The 16,046-nt window shown below is 52.3% G+C and overlaps 2 protein-coding genes across 6 annotated transcripts in view; one reads left to right on the top strand and one right to left on the bottom strand.

The window, feature by feature from the left end:
* Window positions 1-10,706, top strand: part of PHYKPL (5-phosphohydroxy-L-lysine phospho-lyase) — a 25,460-nt gene extending 14,754 nt beyond the window's left edge. For 2 of the 4 annotated variants that reach the window (XM_070570130.1, XM_070570132.1), the window contains 5 exons: window positions 3,255-3,409; window positions 3,827-3,916; window positions 5,656-5,786; window positions 6,750-6,824; window positions 10,217-10,706. In XM_070570130.1, the coding sequence (XP_070426231.1) occupies window positions 3,255-3,409; window positions 3,827-3,916; window positions 5,656-5,786; window positions 6,750-6,824; window positions 10,217-10,296 (531 nt within the window). In that variant the 3' untranslated portion in view covers window positions 10,297-10,706. Of the gene's footprint in view, window positions 1-3,254; window positions 3,410-3,826; window positions 3,917-5,655; window positions 5,787-6,749; window positions 7,050-10,216 lie in introns of those variants that run through there. The other 2 variants (XM_070570128.1, XM_070570131.1) reach the window with 1 other exon arrangement.
* On the bottom strand, window positions 7,656-14,356 carry HNRNPAB (heterogeneous nuclear ribonucleoprotein A/B). 2 transcript variants are annotated; one of them, XM_070570145.1, is made up of 8 exons: window positions 14,091-14,356; window positions 13,774-14,005; window positions 12,884-13,052; window positions 11,992-12,150; window positions 11,664-11,795; window positions 9,384-9,504; window positions 8,563-8,703; window positions 7,656-8,264 (listed from the first exon to the last, which is right to left on the bottom strand). In XM_070570145.1, exons 2-8 carry the CDS (start codon window positions 13,980-13,982, stop codon window positions 8,194-8,196), a joined length of 1,002 nt encoding a protein of 333 aa, XP_070426246.1. In that variant the 5' UTR covers window positions 13,983-14,005; window positions 14,091-14,356; the 3' UTR covers window positions 7,656-8,193. The 2 variants fall into 2 exon arrangements, with proteins under 2 accessions (XP_070426246.1, XP_070426247.1); XM_070570146.1 differs by lacking the exon at window positions 8,563-8,703.
* Window positions 14,357-16,046: the final 1,690 nt, after the last annotated feature.

The following is a 16,046-nucleotide window of genomic DNA, read 5'->3' on the forward strand; positions in this document are numbered from 1 at the left end:
CATTACATCCCCACGACTTACTGATTTTCTAACTGGAAGTTTCTACCTTTTGACCCCCCTCACCCATTCCACCCACCTCTGTGTTTTAATAGTTTGGTTATGTTGTGTCTAAGTATGGAACTCATTAGTTTATTCTACTTGGAGTTTATTGAGCTCTTGGATGTGTAGATTGTTGTTGGGTTTGTTGTGTTTTGTTTTTTAATCAAATTTGGGAAGTTTTTGACAATTATCTCTTCAAATTTTCTTTTTTTCCCTTTCTCTCTTCTCCTTCCAGAACTCCCATTGGCGTATGTGGGTATGCCTGGTTGTGTCCCACAGGTCTCTGATGCTCTGTTCATTTTTCTCACTCTTTTTTCTTTCTGGTTTTCAGACTAGACAATCTCAATTGACGTATCTTCGAGTTTGCTGATTGTCTCATCTTCCTGCCCAATCTGCTGCTGAGCCTCTCTAGGGAATTCTTCATTTCAGTTACTTATGCTTTTCAACTCCAGAATATCTATTTGGTTCTTTTTTATGATTTCTATCTCTTAATTAATAGTCAATATTTGGCAAGACATCATTTTCATGCTTTTTAGTTCTTTAGATATGGTTTCCTTTAGTTCTTTCAACATATTTATAACATTTGATTTAAAGTCTTTGTCTAATAAGGCCAACATCTGGCCTTCCTCAGGAACTGGGACAGTTTCTGTTGATTACTTTCTTCCCTCCTTGTATATGGGCCATGCTTTCCTCATTCTTTGCATGTTTCATAATTTTCTCTTGAAAACTGGACATTTTAGATAATATAATGTGGCAACTTTCAAATTATATTCCCTCCTCATGGTTTGTTTTTGTTGCTTTCTGTTGTTTATATAGTGACTTTTCTGAAAGCTGTAAAGTCTGTGTTGTTTGTCATGCATAAACACTGTAGTCTCTGCTTGATTTGCTCTCAGTGATCATCTAATAACTAGACAGACATCTCATTAAATGCTGGAACCCAGGAAGTCTCAGCTTTGATAAGCGGCTCTATGTGTGTGTTGGAGCACGCCTTCAACACTCAGCCAAGCTTACAACTCTGTCTTCACCTTTACTTCCTCCTTCTGCAGAGCCTCAAGGTAGCCAGTGGTGAGAGCTTAGAGCTCTTCAGGTCTTTCCTGAACATGCACATAGCACTGGGCATGAACATATCCCTAGGCATATGCATGGCCTTCTAGAGTCGCAGGACTGTGTCAGAGCTTTTGTTCATTTGCTTTCTGTTTTTCCTCTGGGGTGATCTCGGGGGAAAGATCTATCTATTGTGCTAGTTCAGCATCTTGGCCAGGTCACAATTCTAAACCAAAGATGCTACTAGTAGATAGACACTCCACCTTTTAACGAGTTCACAGTTAATATTTTATACAATAAGTAGCATCAGTCCATCCCTGTGTCCCTTCCATACATAATTTGTCTTGGACATATCAGAAAGCTCTTTCATTAGCAGAACCGCCTAGGAAGCTTTTTATGATCTCAAGTATGAAGCACTGCATGTACATTTTCAAGATGGTCTACAGGATACCAGTACACACCCATTAGAATGGCTGCAACTTAAAAGAATGACAATTCCAAATGTTTCTGACAATGTGGAGCAAGTGGAATTTCATAGACTAATGGTAGGAATGCAGTATGGCACAACCACTTTGGAAAACAGTTTCACAGCTTTTTATAAAGTGAAACATACATTTATCATACAACCCAGTAGTTCCACTCCTAGGTATTTACCCAAGAGAAATAAGAACATATGTCTACAAAAAGATTTGTCATAAATGTTCATAAGAGTTTTATTCATAATAGTCAAAAATTGAAATAACCCAAGGGTCCATCAACAGGAGATTGGATAAACAAATTGTGGTATGTCCATACAATGGAATACTGTGTAGCAAGAAAAGAAACTACCAATACACAAAACAATATGGATAAATTTCAAAAACATGTTGAGCAGAAGCAGCCAGGCACAAAAGGGTATATATTCTGTGATTCCATTCATATGACATTCTGGAAAAGGCAAAAACGATAGTGACAGAAAGCAGATCAGTGGTTGCCTGGGCCAGTAGTGAAGTGGAGCACGTGGAACTTTGGGGAGTGATGGAAATGTTTTGTATCTTCATTGTGGTGGAGGTTCCACGGGTATATACATTTGTCAAATCACACTGAGCTATACACTTTAAATATACTGTCATGCATCGCTTGACGACAGGGGTACGTTCTGAGAAATGCAGCATTAGGCAATTTTGTCTAGTGCAAACATCATAGAGTATACTTACACAAACCCAGATGGTATAGCCTACTGCACGCCTTGGCTGTATGGTACTAATCTGATGGGACCTCCATCGTATATGTGGTCCTTCGTTGACGGAAACGTTATGTGGTGTGTGATTGTATGAAGGTTACTGTATATAAATTATATCTCAATTAACTTGATTTTTTTTAAAGATGTAATTTAAAAAAAAGGATGGCCTGCAGGAGAAACCCTTGCTCCTGACTCTACAACACAGGTCCGCACTCAGACTTAGGCAGGCGCAAGTGAGGGGAAGTGAGTGAGAGCGCTCAGGGTGCCTGACGGGGACAGCTGATGCCCAGTGCAGCCTGATAGGCCAGGTTTAAGTTGGAAAGACATATGTTTGTGTTAAGTCTCTTATTTTACATCATTAGCACCTAATTCAAAACTTTTAATAATGCTACACAAGCCAAACAAGACGACGACTCAGGCTGCACATGGCCCACAGGCAGCCAGCTTGTGGTCTGTGCCCTAAAATCTGCCCTGGGCTTAACCAGCAGAGTCTTGAGCTCATACCAGAGAGTGACTTTTCCTGGGTGTGGTCCTGGCACGTTTCTCTTGGCCCTCAAGGAGGTTATAGAACTAGCAGGTGATGAAGGAGGTGATGGGAACTAGTCTGATGGGGTCTGGGGCCAGCCCGTGAGATGGGGCCCTAAAGTCTCTGGACCAAAACGAGCTCTGTGGGAACGCACAGTACACCCTCTCCTCTGATTCTGCATCTTCTCAGGGCTCCTACTGCACCCCTGACCTGGGCTACAGTCACGTTAGCACCTGGAAAGGCGGGACAGCCCATGGGGACCTCAGGAGAACCCCATTTACTGCTGATCGCTCTGAGTCCTGAGGGGTTCAGACCTGTGCTCTCAACACTGCCCTTGGAATGTGTGTGGCAGCTCTGCTGCCCTCACCGTCACTGGGGCATGGCCCTCTTTGCTGGGTGTCTGACCTTTGTCCCCTGACTCAGTTTGGGGGCAGCCCGGTGTCCTGCGCTGTGGGGCTGGCCGTCCTGGATGTCTTGGAGAAAGAGCAGCTGCAGGCTCATGCCGCCTGTGTGGGCAGCTTCCTGATGGAGCTCCTTGGGCAGCAGAAAGCCAAACACCCCATCATCGGGGACATCAGGTGAGGCTCGAGCAGCAGTCACCACTAACCGAGCACCTGCCAGGGGCCTGGCATGGTTTCCTCTTTCGCTTGGGATGGGGGGATTTTTATCTCCACTCTACAGAGGAGGAACTGAAGCACTGAGAGGGGCTGTTGCCCAAAATGATACTTGTGGAGGCAGCGCGGGGGAGCCAGGATCAAACTGAGCTCTGACCCCCAACCTTTCCTCTGTCCACGCTAAGGTCCCCCCGCATTAGTTCTTTCTTGCAACTGTTTCACCACCCTCTGAGGGTCCCTCCAGCTCTCAGCCTCCCCGGGAGGCAGAGGTACAAGCTCTGGTGGACTCCAGGGTGGGCTTGGCTGAGGCCCAGGTGGAGGATAAGAGCAGGACTGTGGCCCCGAAGGCCTGGTCTCTTGAGAGCTTGCCTTCTGCTCCAGGGGCGTCGGGCTCTTCGTTGGTGTGGATCTAATCAAAGACAAGGCCACAAGGACACCAGCAACTGAAGAGGCTGACTACTTGGTGTCCAGGTACTTTTTGAGACAATTTGCCTTTGTGGTGTCTAGGACCCTGACTGGGAAGGCGCCTCCCCTCTTGCCTCTCCTTTCATCCACCGTGTTCTCAGGCACTCTGGACCCACAGAGGGTTGACTGAAGGAGGCAGCAGCTGGGCCTCTGAGGGGGAGGGGGCGGCCCTGTCAGCCATGCCCAGTGCCTGGCAGCACCGGCTTCAGGCAGGCGCGGGGCAGTGGCAGCGTGAGCAGCCGCCTCTGCTGAGAATGCCCAGGCTGGAGAGGCTCTCAGCCCCGGGCAGTCCCAACGCCACGACCCAAGCTGCCCTAGGGAAGCAGCTTCTCCAGAGCCACACTGCAGGTTGTGGCGGAACCAGACTCGAGGCTCCCCATTTCCAGAGTCACAGGTTTTGGGGGTGTCCAGATGACTCAGAAGCCCCTGCCCCAGCCCATCTGCATTTTCCTTCACTAGAATCTAGGCAGGACCTGAGCCTCAGGACCCTCCCTCTTGTTAGTCCCTTTTTATCGCTATTCCTCACTCCTACCTCCTTCCCCCACCTTGGAAAACCCTTCTAGTGCTTGATGTGTCCTTATTCAGATTGTGAAACGTGCATCACCCTGTGTATTTCATTCACATAAACAGTATTGATGTAAAAATTTTGCCCTCCACTCGGTTTTTGAGGCTGACCCCTCCAAAATGGCCGTCCAGTCCCTGCCTTTTCTGCTGGTCAGGCACACGGCCCGCACACCCACCTTTTCCCCCAGGGAGTCCTTTGGGGCTCAGGCATGCAGCATGGTCAGTGGGAAGGAGGGAGCCAGAGGAATGGCAAGCCTGACATGCTCCACCTCACAGCCACCCTGGTGGTTTCTCCAGCTCAGCAAGGACACTGGAACCAGGGCTGGCTGTTGCACCCGCAGTCACCCTGCGAGTAGGTGGCAGAACTGGATTTGAAGTCTAGATCTTGTTCCTTCCAGCATGGCCATAGTCAGTGCCAGGAAGAACAGGAGAGGGAGAAAGCCAGAAGGCAGACTGAGGACACCCTGCTCCTGGCAAGACTTCAAAATAAAAGAAATTAAAGGGGGGTGGGGTGAGAGAATGCAAATACAATCACGTCAGAACCCTTCTCTCAGTGGCCAGAATACCTTCATAGGTTAAAAGTGTAAATATGGAATATTACAAACCATTTTTAGGTACCAATGATAACGTTAAGGAGGATAAAGTCATTTTCCTAAAAAGAAATGCACATTAAAACTGGATAGTCCTCATCTGGGATTGCATGATGACTTGTGGGCAGGGAAGTTCCTGAAGCTAGATGAGGGATGCGTGGGCTTCATTACACTATTCTGTAAATGCTGGACATTTCCCACATAAAAAGTAAACATACACGTCACGTAGACTGTACACAAGATGGAAAAATGTAGGGACACCTGCTGTCCACACTGTAGCCCTGTGGCTAGCCTTGGCCTGGCCTAGACTGAGGCTCCAGGGATAGATGAGGCAAGGCCCCTGCTCTGGGGGACAACAGGCTCAAGGCCAGGTGCAGGGCACTCCAGGCAGGGGCCATTGATGCTGGGGCCACAAAGGATGGGTAGGAGTTTGGCAGGGGAAAGCCAGTGCCACATCACAGTGGGAACCGCCCTGTGAGGGGCTCCAGGGGCAGTGTGGCTGGAGCTCCAGCCACAAGGCCAGTCTAAGGAAGGCCCTGAAGGGCCCTTGGCTGGTGGGCAACGGGGCCCTGCTGTGTCCTGTCCTCACAGGCTGAAGGAGAACTACATTTTGCTGAGCACTGATGGCCCTGGGAGGAACGTCCTCAAGTTTAAGCCCCCAATGTGCTTCAGCTTGGACAATGCACAACACGTGGTGGCAAAGCTGGATGCCATCCTAACAGGTGAGTTTGGAGCCCAACACTTCTCTAGAATCCACCTGGGGTTAGTAGCTAGAACCTCCCAGCAGCATGCCCAGGGAGCAGATGGCTGAGTGGGTATCCTCTGGACAGTGCAGGGAGCAAGGAGCTCAAGTGGAGAGGGGTCGTCCTGGCCCAGGCCGCCTCTATCCCTACCTGTGCCCCCACCCACCCGGCCTGAGTGGGCACCCGTGTGGGATGCAGGACTAGGGAAGCAGGGCTTGGGCTTATGGGCCCAGCCATTACATTACAGCGGGAGACCCCATTACATGTGCTTAAATTAAGCCACTGTGAGATGTGGCCAGCAGGAGCTTTATGCTTTGAGATTAGGTCACCCTCAGCTCCTGAGTAGCTTGAAATGAGATTCACACCAGGACTGAGTGAATGCAAAATGAAATTCTTCTCCACGTTCATCACCTAGGAACGTCAAGGTCAGCCCAGGTCCTCCTCTAAATCTACTTACGAGGAATCTATAATAGGCAACATCCTATCTCCTGGTAGAGAGCAGAGCAGCCCAGCAGGCAGCCCAGGTCTTCCACCTCTAGGTTAGTTCACTGCTGCCCCCAGAATTCTGGAGCTAAGGGGGCCCAACTCCCACTCGACACAACTGGAGGTGTTTGGGGAAATGCTGGTGCAAGGGAGCATATTTGCCAGCAGCCTGGGGGAAGAGAGGCTGACTGGGCACAGAACTAGCTTAGGTTTCTGTGTACAGAGGAAGTTTGAGTTAAGCGTGAAGTCACAGGAAATCTGGGGGATAGTTTTGTCTTTTCAGGAAATTGTTACTGACCCTGTGGCTGGTAACCCATACGCATGGGGTAAAGGCTGGGACATGGACCAGGACAGGCCAGTGGGCCCAATCTCCAAAGCTAAGCAGCTTAGACAGTGAAGGCAGCAGGGGTCTTCAGAGGAGAAAACTTCACCAGTTTGGGTGGCTGTGCTCTTTCTCAGACATGGAAGAAAAGATGAGAAGTTGTGAGACGCTGAGGCTCCAGCCTGAGGCAGCCCTGCTGAGTCCTCCTCTAGGTGAGTGCGCCTTGCTTCTTGTTCTTGGAGACCCAGAACTGGGATCCTTACCATCAGCAGTGGCTCCTTCATTCCAAACCTTTTGTTTGTAAACACTTTGTTCTGAGTGATGACCCCTTCCCACAGAGTAGTTTCAACACTTGAGAGGCTCTGGCTGCCTTGGGCTCTCTCCACCTACTCCCCACCAGAAAAATCTCCAAAATACTTAGTTTGCATTTGATAGCTGGGGCAAGAGGGCAGGAGCAGCTTTGCTTCCCCCCCAGCCAGTTCCCCCTGGAGGTGAGGAGAAACAAAAATCCCTTTGCCTGGCCTTCATCCACCTAAAGCTCCAGTCAACTGCTGCCTCTTGCCACCAGCTAGTCTTAGGCCTCAACCACTAGACTTGGGGGGTTCCAGTCCAGCCAGCAAATAGGCCCTCAAGAGCAGGCTGTTATGTGCCGACCAGGAGGGAGCATCCTCATGCCCAAATCCAGCTGGCCCCCAGGACACTGTCCTTGCTCGAAGTCAGTTTCCACTGGCAAGTCAAGACAGGTAGGTAGGTGTTCCAAGGTGCTCCAGAGTCACACTGCCCTGGGGGCAGGGTGCCCACTAGGGGTGGTAACCCTCATTACACCACTTTCATTCCCTTGAACAGCTGCCTCGAACCGCCAAACCATTTCCTTTAAAAAAGGGGCTCAAATCCTGGGCAGGATAGTCATTAAAGGAAACTAACCAAGGATGCGGAAAATGTGTGGTTATGCCAAAAGGATGCTGTTAGGTCACGGAGGATCCTGGAGCTCAGGAGCACCTGGCCCCGCCCCACTTCACAGCATGCCCCACACTCACCCAGGCTTGGGGGTTTTTAAATTTTTATTTCAAAAGCTTGGATAGCTTCAATATCCAGGTCGTGGCAAAATCAGGACACGTGTAAAATACCTTACAATACATTAGATTCCCAAAAGGTACCAAAAAGTACAGTAAAATTAACACTTCCATTACAGGAAATGTATGACACAAATAATATAAAATTAAAAGGTGAAAAAAAGGTGACACTGGTTTCCTAAGATACAATTTACTCTTTACAACCAGGGTCCACAGGTCCAGGCTGCAGAGCGGCAGCGGGAAGCACTCTCTAATCTGGTTCTGCGTAACCCGGTGATAAAATCAGCCCATAATACCGCTCCGGCCTCTGAGACACCACACGCTGCCTAAACAACTAGAGCTCTGGAAATAGTAAACAGGAGAGTGATTTCCAGGGGACATTTTAAATAAGATGCACATGGGACAGGCCATAGAAAGTATGCCAAGTTAAATTTGGTACATAATTGTTTGTGTTCACTCGATATCCAAACAAAGCGTGTGCGGTCGGTCGGGCACTCCTGCCGAAGCCTCAGTATGGCTTGTAGTTATTCTGATGGCCACCGCGTCGCTGGCTCTTCCCGTAATTTGTACTACCCTGACCTAGAGACAAGAACAACAGTGATAGCAGCTACGACTTACTGAGCATTTCCCCCTGTGCCAGGCGCTTGATGTGCATCCTCACGGGAGCCAACGACCTGTCCGGTAGGGATATCTTCCCCACCTTTCTGAAACCCACAAGCTCAAGAGCTCAAAAGTGGTGTAAGCTCCACAGTGGCTGAGCCAGGCCACAAAGCCCAGCCTGTCGGACTCCAAAGCCCCTGCTGCCAATGGCCCCTGCACTGTCTGTCCTGCCTCCCAGGGTGGGTGAACGGATGGGGCCTCCCTCTCTCCTACTTACTGTAGTCGTAGCCGGGGCCGTAGCCGTAATAGCCATAGGGCGAGTAGTCGTAGCCGCCATAGCCGGGCCCGTAGCCCTGCTGGTAGCCGTAGCCCTGGTTCCAGTAGCTGCCGTAGCCCTGATTCCAACTCTGACTCTGACCTGTGGGGGGAGCAGGGCACAGGGGCCCATGGACCATTTAGCACACGCAGGAGCTAGGATGGAGGGAATCCTGCCCTTTGGGTGGCGGGGTTACTATGGCAACTCAGAGGTAGAAGCCAAGGGGCTACTGTCCTGGTGTAGAGGGCCCTGGGCCCGGCCCTGCACCTGCAGTGACCCAAGCTGGGGGTGGGAAGGCCCAGAGAGAACGTCACACTAACTTCACTCGGGGCGGATGAGGCAGGAGCTGACTCTCACTCAAACCACCCTCTGATCACCCCCACCCTCCCTGGCAGCTTAGCCCTAAAAAGGATGGAGTTCAGGCTTTGGAGTCAGAGGGGCCTAGGACTGAAGGAGACAAAGCGCCTGGCACAGCCCTGCCCTACCTTCTGACCACCCGCCCACGGGTACACCAAGACTCAAGACAGCCACAGAGCCAACCCCCTCATGCCCCCCCTCCCTCAGAGTGCAGTGCCACTGCCCCCTCTGCCCTGGGGCCCCCGGCCACAGGAGGAAACGGGCTCTTCCACTTCAAGCAGCAGCACAGCCTCGACTCAGCAGCACCATTCCTGCTCCTGCCCACCCTGCTGCAATGAGCACCGAGGCCAGAGGCCCCGAGACAGGCAACAGAAGCTCCATGCAGGCAGGGAAACAGGACCCATCTTCATCCCAGCTCCACTCACCTCCTCCACTTCCACCGCCACCACCGCTGCCTCGGTTCCCTCGGTTTCGGTTCCCGCGACCCCCAGAGCCATACTGCTGCTGTTGATAGACCTCTTTGGGCTGAGCCACCTTGATTTCACACTGAAAGCCAAGAAGACAGTGGGTCAGGTTGCTAGGACAAGCTGTGGGCACAGAGCGCACAAAAACCTTCACTGACAAACATTCAGATGGCAGATCTGGTCTGTCTGCTCAATTAAAAAATACGCTGGGGAGCTGGCCCCGTGGCCGAGTGGTTGAGTTTGCGCACTCCGCTGCAGGCTGCCCAGTGTTTCGTTGGTTCGAATCCTCGGCACAGACATGGCACTGCTCATCAAACCACACTGGGGCAGCGTCTCTCGTGCTACAACTAGAAGGACCCACAACGAAGAATATACAACTATGTGCCAGCGGGCTTTTGGAGAAAAAAGGAAAAAAATAAAAAATCTTACCAAAAAGACAAAAATATGCTGGGATGGGAAGCCACATTTGGGCTAAAAGCTCTCAGAGCCACATCTATAATCTAGACAGACCAAGACTCACACTAGGGCCTTTTTGCCTCAAACTTTTCCCCAGAGAACACATCCAGGGGATGATCAATACAACCCTAGGTCAGCTGATGGCAGTCCTGGGGCAGCCCGATGTCTAAGAACTGGGAGGAGAGGGTCAGCCAGGCCAATGCCAGCCCAATGTAGCAAGACACTACAGGCGTTAGGCCTGGTGCCTCCTTAGTCCTACCAGCAAAGGGGTCAGAGGCGGCTTCCCAGATGAGGGTCCTTAGAGAGTTAACAAGAATTTCTCTTTTTTCTTTTTACAGAAAAAATGAAGCATTCCACTCAAATACACTACTGGGATGATGGTCATGACCTCCAACTTACAGAAGAAGAAAGCCACTGAGGCTCAAGGCAGGGCTTGCTAGAGGCCATCCTGCTATCCCTCCCCCAGCCACACTGCTCTGTGGTTGGGTGGGCCAGATGTCTGTGTCCCCTCAGGGCCCAAAGAGTCAATTTCCTTTTTGCTCAAAAATCTGCCCGCTGTGGGTGGGGGTAGGGTCAAGGACCTTTCACTGCTCCGGCTTAAATAAATCATTAAGTGTATTCTTTAGACAAAGTACCCTGACACATACAACCCCTCCCCCATTAAATTCAGTTAAAAAAAAAAAGTTCATCTTACCAAGGTGTCCCCGTACAAGCATCTGCCTACAACAAAGTGGCAAATTACCCCCACCCAGTGATGCAATCTGTTGTTTTCTATCCTATCAAATTAAAAATGCTGAATACAACTAAATACACTTATTTCAAAACCTACTATCAGCAGTTTGACTAATGCTGCCCTTGTGGCTCTTCCTGAGAAAAAGGCCTCCCTGTGTGTCACTGTCACTGGCTTAACAATTAATGGGATAATGTCTTACCAAACTGCCTCGCAGCTCCAATCTCATTTTACGTAAAATTAAGGGCCCAATTCAGAATCCAATCTTTCCAAATTCCCAGCCAGGACTGAGGCTTCCAGGAGCCCCACCCTACCTGTCCCACCTTATCTGGCTGCCACTCCTGCTCAGACAGAGCCTGCCACACCCTGCCACAGTGAGCCACACCCTCAACTCCCAACCGCCTCCTGGCCACCTGGAGAATACTCAAAGCATGAACTACCCTCTCTCCTGACCAGAGTTCAGGGGAAAGAACTGCAATTCTCAATGCAGAGGACTCTGCTCATTTAAAGGCAAAACTGGCCCCGGATATAAGCTGGTCAGGACCCAGGGAGCTCTTTGGAAAGGATCTTTGCCTGGGATGGGGGCTGACCAAACCACAAAGGGGACGGATGCAAACTCTGATTTGGTTGGAGAAAAGTTCTGCAGCAGTGTCCACAGCAGGAAAAGACTTCACCACAAGAGAAATCAGTGAATGGCAGAAGTTCTAGAATCTTCTGGGGCCTTATACACCTGGGACTCCAGGTCTAGAACCCTTGACTTACAGCTTTAAATCAGGAGTCCAAGGGGCTACTCAGTAGGTTCTGCCTGTCCCACAGAAGCCACCCTTCCTCCCCTGCTTCCCTCACTTCCTGTGTTTACTGCCAGGCCTATCAGCTGAGGAGCTCCTTAAAGGACAAAACCATGTGCCTGCCCCTATCAGGGCAGCAGACATGGCAGGCAAATGGTAAGGGCAGATAACCCTGGAAAGCTCTTGGAGGTAGCTGGACCCCTAATGCACACCTGCAGGGGCCAGCTCTCCAGTGGCAGGCCAAGCACACAGCTGGGGACACCTTACCTTACTTCCACTGATGGTGTGAAACTTTTTCTCCAGAACCTTCTTCACAGGTTCCTCTTCTTTAAAAGTGATGAAAACAAAGCCTCGTCTTTTGTTCGACTTTGGATCCATTGGAAGCTCAATGGCTTCAATCTGTAAACACAAGGAAAGCTCAGGACTAGTGCCTCCCCGCCCCAGGGGCCCAGAGGGAACTCACAGGAGAAAGGTCCATGGAGGCAAGAGAATGAAGAAGCCTTGTCAAGGAACGCTCCCTCCAGCCAAGGCTGCCAAGGACAAGGAAGAAGGCAACCTCAGGGCAGTTAGGCAACTCCCAGGGCCACATACTCACCTCCCCAAACTCGCCGAAGTACTCTCTGATCTTCTCCTCAGTGGCTTCTGGATTCAGACCCCCCACAAAAATTTTCTTTACTGGGTCCTTCTTCATGGCCATGGCCTTTTTGGGATCAATGACACGGCCATCCAGCCTGTGCTCCTTCTGGTCTAGGACCTGTTCAGTTCAGATATGAGACAATCAAGTTCTAACTCAGCATGACGCTAGACAAGGCCCTTCTCTGAGCCACAAAACTCCAACACAGGTACACAAAATGCATTTCAAACCCCTCCAACTCTACCCCCAACCTGATTTCCCAACCCAGTCCTCTCCAAACTTCAAGTACAGGTGATTTACCCAGACACCTATAAATCACTCCTCAACCCCCCTAGACTTTGCCCATGCTGGGTGCCCCTCTTCCTGCCCAGTCAGTCCCAGTTTAAGGCCCATCTCCTCCAGAAGTAAGGCAGTAGTGACTGAGAGCACAGGCTGGAGCTGGGCTGCTAGGGTTGGAATCTCACTCCACCTTTACTAAGGTTGTGTGATCTCTCGTATTAAAACTTCGCTGAGCCTTAGTTTGTTTTCTGTAAAATGGGGCTAAAACAATGCCTATCTTGTAACAACCTTGGGTTATTTTCGAGTCCTCACAATAAAGCATTTGCTTTACCAATGTCCAGGATAGACAGAAAAGTTGGTAAACATCCACTGTCATCTTCCTGGACCACTCCAACCCACGCTCACTCCCCCCCTTACTCTGTATTTTTAATCCTTTTAAAAACAGAACACAAGTTCCTAACCACTCCGCTTTCCCCAAAGCACTCAACCCCTGCAGAACAAAACCTAATCACGGTCTAGGAATGCAGTGCTCTTAAGACAGGCTGAGACTGCCGATGTACAGTGCCCAGATTACCTTCTCCACACTAGTTGCATCTTTGAAGAGGATAAACCCAAACCCTCTTGACCGGCCAGTGTTGGGATCCATTTTTATTGTACAGTCAACGACCTCTCCGAATTTGGTAAAATAATCCTTTAGGTCCTTTTTGCTGGTATCCCAGCTCAAGCCACCAACGAACATTTTTCTGAAATGGTAGGGTGACACACACGGCAAGCAAGTCTTACAAGAAAGCTGTGATTTTCAAGGGACTGGGCCTATCAAAGCGTTCACCCAAGGACTATAAATAAAGCCACCACCCGGAACAAGAGTCCATAATAGTTCTATCTTCCGAGAACGTTAGCAAATCTCCATTACCCTCCCGAACTCGACCTTGACCCTAACCAAGATTCAGGAACCTGTGCACCCCCCGATGAGGGAGAGGACGACAACCGGCCAGGGGTGCGGCCCTGAGCGCTCACAACCGCAAGCCGTCTCTCTAACCACCTCGCTTCCACCGGCCCCGCCAGCCGGCCTCCCCACCTCCGAGAGCCCGCTCTCAAGGAACTCGCGGCTTCCGGGGGCCGAGGCCGCGCTGCAAGCGAGGCTCCACCCCCGGCGGGAGGCGGAGGAGCGAGGCCGCGGCCGGGGCGCGCGCCAACTCCGCCTACGCAGCCCTGGCGGCCCGGGCCCCGCGCGGCCCCGGGTCCGAGCGCTCCGGGCTTCCGGGCCGCCCGCCCCCCGCCCGCCCGCCCGCGCGAGCGCCCCGGGGCGGCGCCGAAGTCCGCCGACAAACTCCCGCAAAGTCGGGCGCGGGCGGGGGGCGCGGGCCGGGCTCGGCCGCGAGCGGGCCCGCCGCCCCTCCCCCCGCCGCGTGGCGCCAACAAAAGGCCGCCCCGGAACAAAGGCGGCGCCGCGGCCGCACCTACCCCGCGTCCTCCTCGTTCTTGCTGGCGTTGATCTGGTCGCCCTCCGCGCCGTTCTGGTTGCCGGCCGGGGGCGCCGCGCTCCCGCCTCCAGCGCCCGCCGCGGCCCCGCCGCCGGCCCCGGCCGGAGACTCGCCCTCGGGGGCGGCCTCGTGTCCGTTCTCGGTGGCGCCCGTCGTCTCCATGGGCTGCTCCTCACCCGCTTCCGACATGCTAGGCCGGGGCGCGGCGGCTCCTGCAACGAGCGGCCACAGCGCGTCAAGCCGGAGCCGCTCCCGCCCGCCCGCCCGCCGCCCGCCGCCCGCGGGCCGGCCGCTCACCTCGCCGCCGATGACGCCGCGGGGCCCGCTCGTCCCCACCCGCCGGGAAGTGCCGCGGGCTTGGCCGCGCTCACGCTTGCGCTGCCGGGCCTCGCCTCCGTCCGCCGACGGAGCCGCCGCGACCTCACGCCTTCTCCTAGGCCGCCGCCGCCCGCAAACCACCGACACACACTCGCTCGGGCCCGCGCGCCGCCGCCGCCTGACAATGCCGACTCGTGGCGCTCTTTATAATGCCGGGGCCGGGGCCACATCGCAACAAGACGCATGCTCATTGGCTGCGCCCGCCCGTCACTCAGCCCTATGCCGGCGCCCCATTGGCCACGGCGGCGCGCGCACGCTAGGTCCGGGCGGGCTTTGTCCTCATTTTAGAACCCGCGCTAGGCATAGGGCTGCCCGGGCCGGCGGGAGGACGGCCTAGTCCCGGCTCGTGGCAGCCGAGCGCGGAGGCGCCGGGGTGGGAGATGGCCTCTCCGCACTCTGAGGCCGCGGTCTTTCCTCTCTGTGCACCGCATCCCGGAGATGGCAGCTTCGGACGCTCCATTTCCCAAAGGAGGAAACTGGGATCGAGGAAGTCTCGCAAACCCAGGCCGCCCGGCTGGAAGTGGCAGAACCCGGGCTCCCGAGATTGGGCGCGTCGGGTCCCCCAAGTCCCTCGGCAGGGGTCAGAGGGATTGGGACGCAACCCGCCCTTGCCCTTGACCCTGGTGCCCTCCAAGCCCTGCGCTCCCGCCCTTTCAGCCGCTTCCCCCGGCGGCTAGAAGCAGGGAGGGCGCGGAGTCCGCTGGGTGTCTGGTGCCGACCGTGCTCGGGCAGGATATGGCGGGAGAAGCGGTGGGACCATGGTGTTCCCCAATCTTAGGTCGCCTGCCACCACCTTGACAATTAGCGTCGCATTTATACTTTTGATTTCTTAAAATTTTCATTTAAGTTAATTCATTTATTTTTGCTGAAATTTATTTTTAAAAGTATACCACTTTCGTGAAATCATGAGGTTTTGGTGGAGGTGGGGGATAGTTCTCTTTTTCTAATATACAAAACCCCTTAATATCATCTCCTTGAGCCCCAAGCTTGAAAGGCCTGTGTAATCCCGTGATTCTTTTTAATCATGTGGATGATAGGCCCCAAATAGACCAGGATTACAACCTCTGAAGCCTGAGAATTACCAAATAGCAACAGAATACAAGTAGCTGACACTTCTCGCCGGGTGTGGTGGCCTAGGGGTTCTGTTTTCTCATCGGGTCTCCTAATGACCCTATGGAAGGCAGTACCATCTCCAATTTATAAATGAGAAAATGAATGTAGAGGCTCTCTCCCTAATCTAGCCTGCCAGTGGAGTTGCCCTGAGAATGAAAATGTGACAATTTCACATTTGGAAAAAATGATCGATTTAAGAAAATCTGAAGATTTGGCCACACAGCCTGCATTCCCCTCAAGGTATCAATCAACTAGAGCTGGGACACCCACCCCCAGAGGAGCAAATGCCCTCTGGTTCACCCCGAGGCCCACCTGACCACTTCACTTTTAGGCTAGATGCCATGACTGGAATTCTCACATCTCCATAAACCCTTGGTCATGTCACTGAAATCTGGCCATAAGGCTTGTAGGGAAGTCCCTGACAAACTCCCCACCCCACCTCCACTCCAGCCCTTGCCCACCCACAGAAATGAGGGCCAGGGATGTGGTTCACAGGAGAAGATGAGCAGATGAGCACAGCTGCCCAAACAAGATAATTCAGGCAACTAAGTTCAAAGTCAAATAGTCTAAATGCAGCCACAGGACATAACTACTGAGGGCATAAATCAATCCCCTGCTCTTGTCCACACAGATTCCTTTAGCAGAACCTGAGCAATGCTTTCAGTGACATGTCAAGTCCAAGAGTAACAACACAACATTTGTTCAGTGCTTCACAGTTCGCAAATTGCTTTCACCAACATTGCTTCATTGGAGCTTCAAAAT

The sequence above is a fragment of the Equus przewalskii genome, chromosome 13, assembly GCF_037783145.1.
Source record: "Equus przewalskii isolate Varuska chromosome 13, EquPr2, whole genome shotgun sequence".
Classification (NCBI taxonomy): Eukaryota; Metazoa; Chordata; class Mammalia; order Perissodactyla; family Equidae; genus Equus; species Equus przewalskii.

Excerpts from the sequence above, each read along its gene's own strand:
- HNRNPAB (XM_070570145.1), bottom strand. The coding sequence starts at position 13,982 with ATGTCGGAAGCGGGTGAGGAGCAGCCCATGGAGACGACGGGCGCCACC. Across the intron at positions 13,053-13,773 it reads AAGAACGAGGAGGACGCGGG|AAAAATGTTCGTTGGTGGCT; the intron begins GTAGGTGCGGCC and ends CTACCATTTCAG. Across the intron at positions 8,704-9,383 it reads TGGCGGTGGAAGTGGAGGAG|GTCAGAGTCAGAGTTGGAAT; the intron begins GTGAGTGGAGCT and ends CTCCCCCCACAG.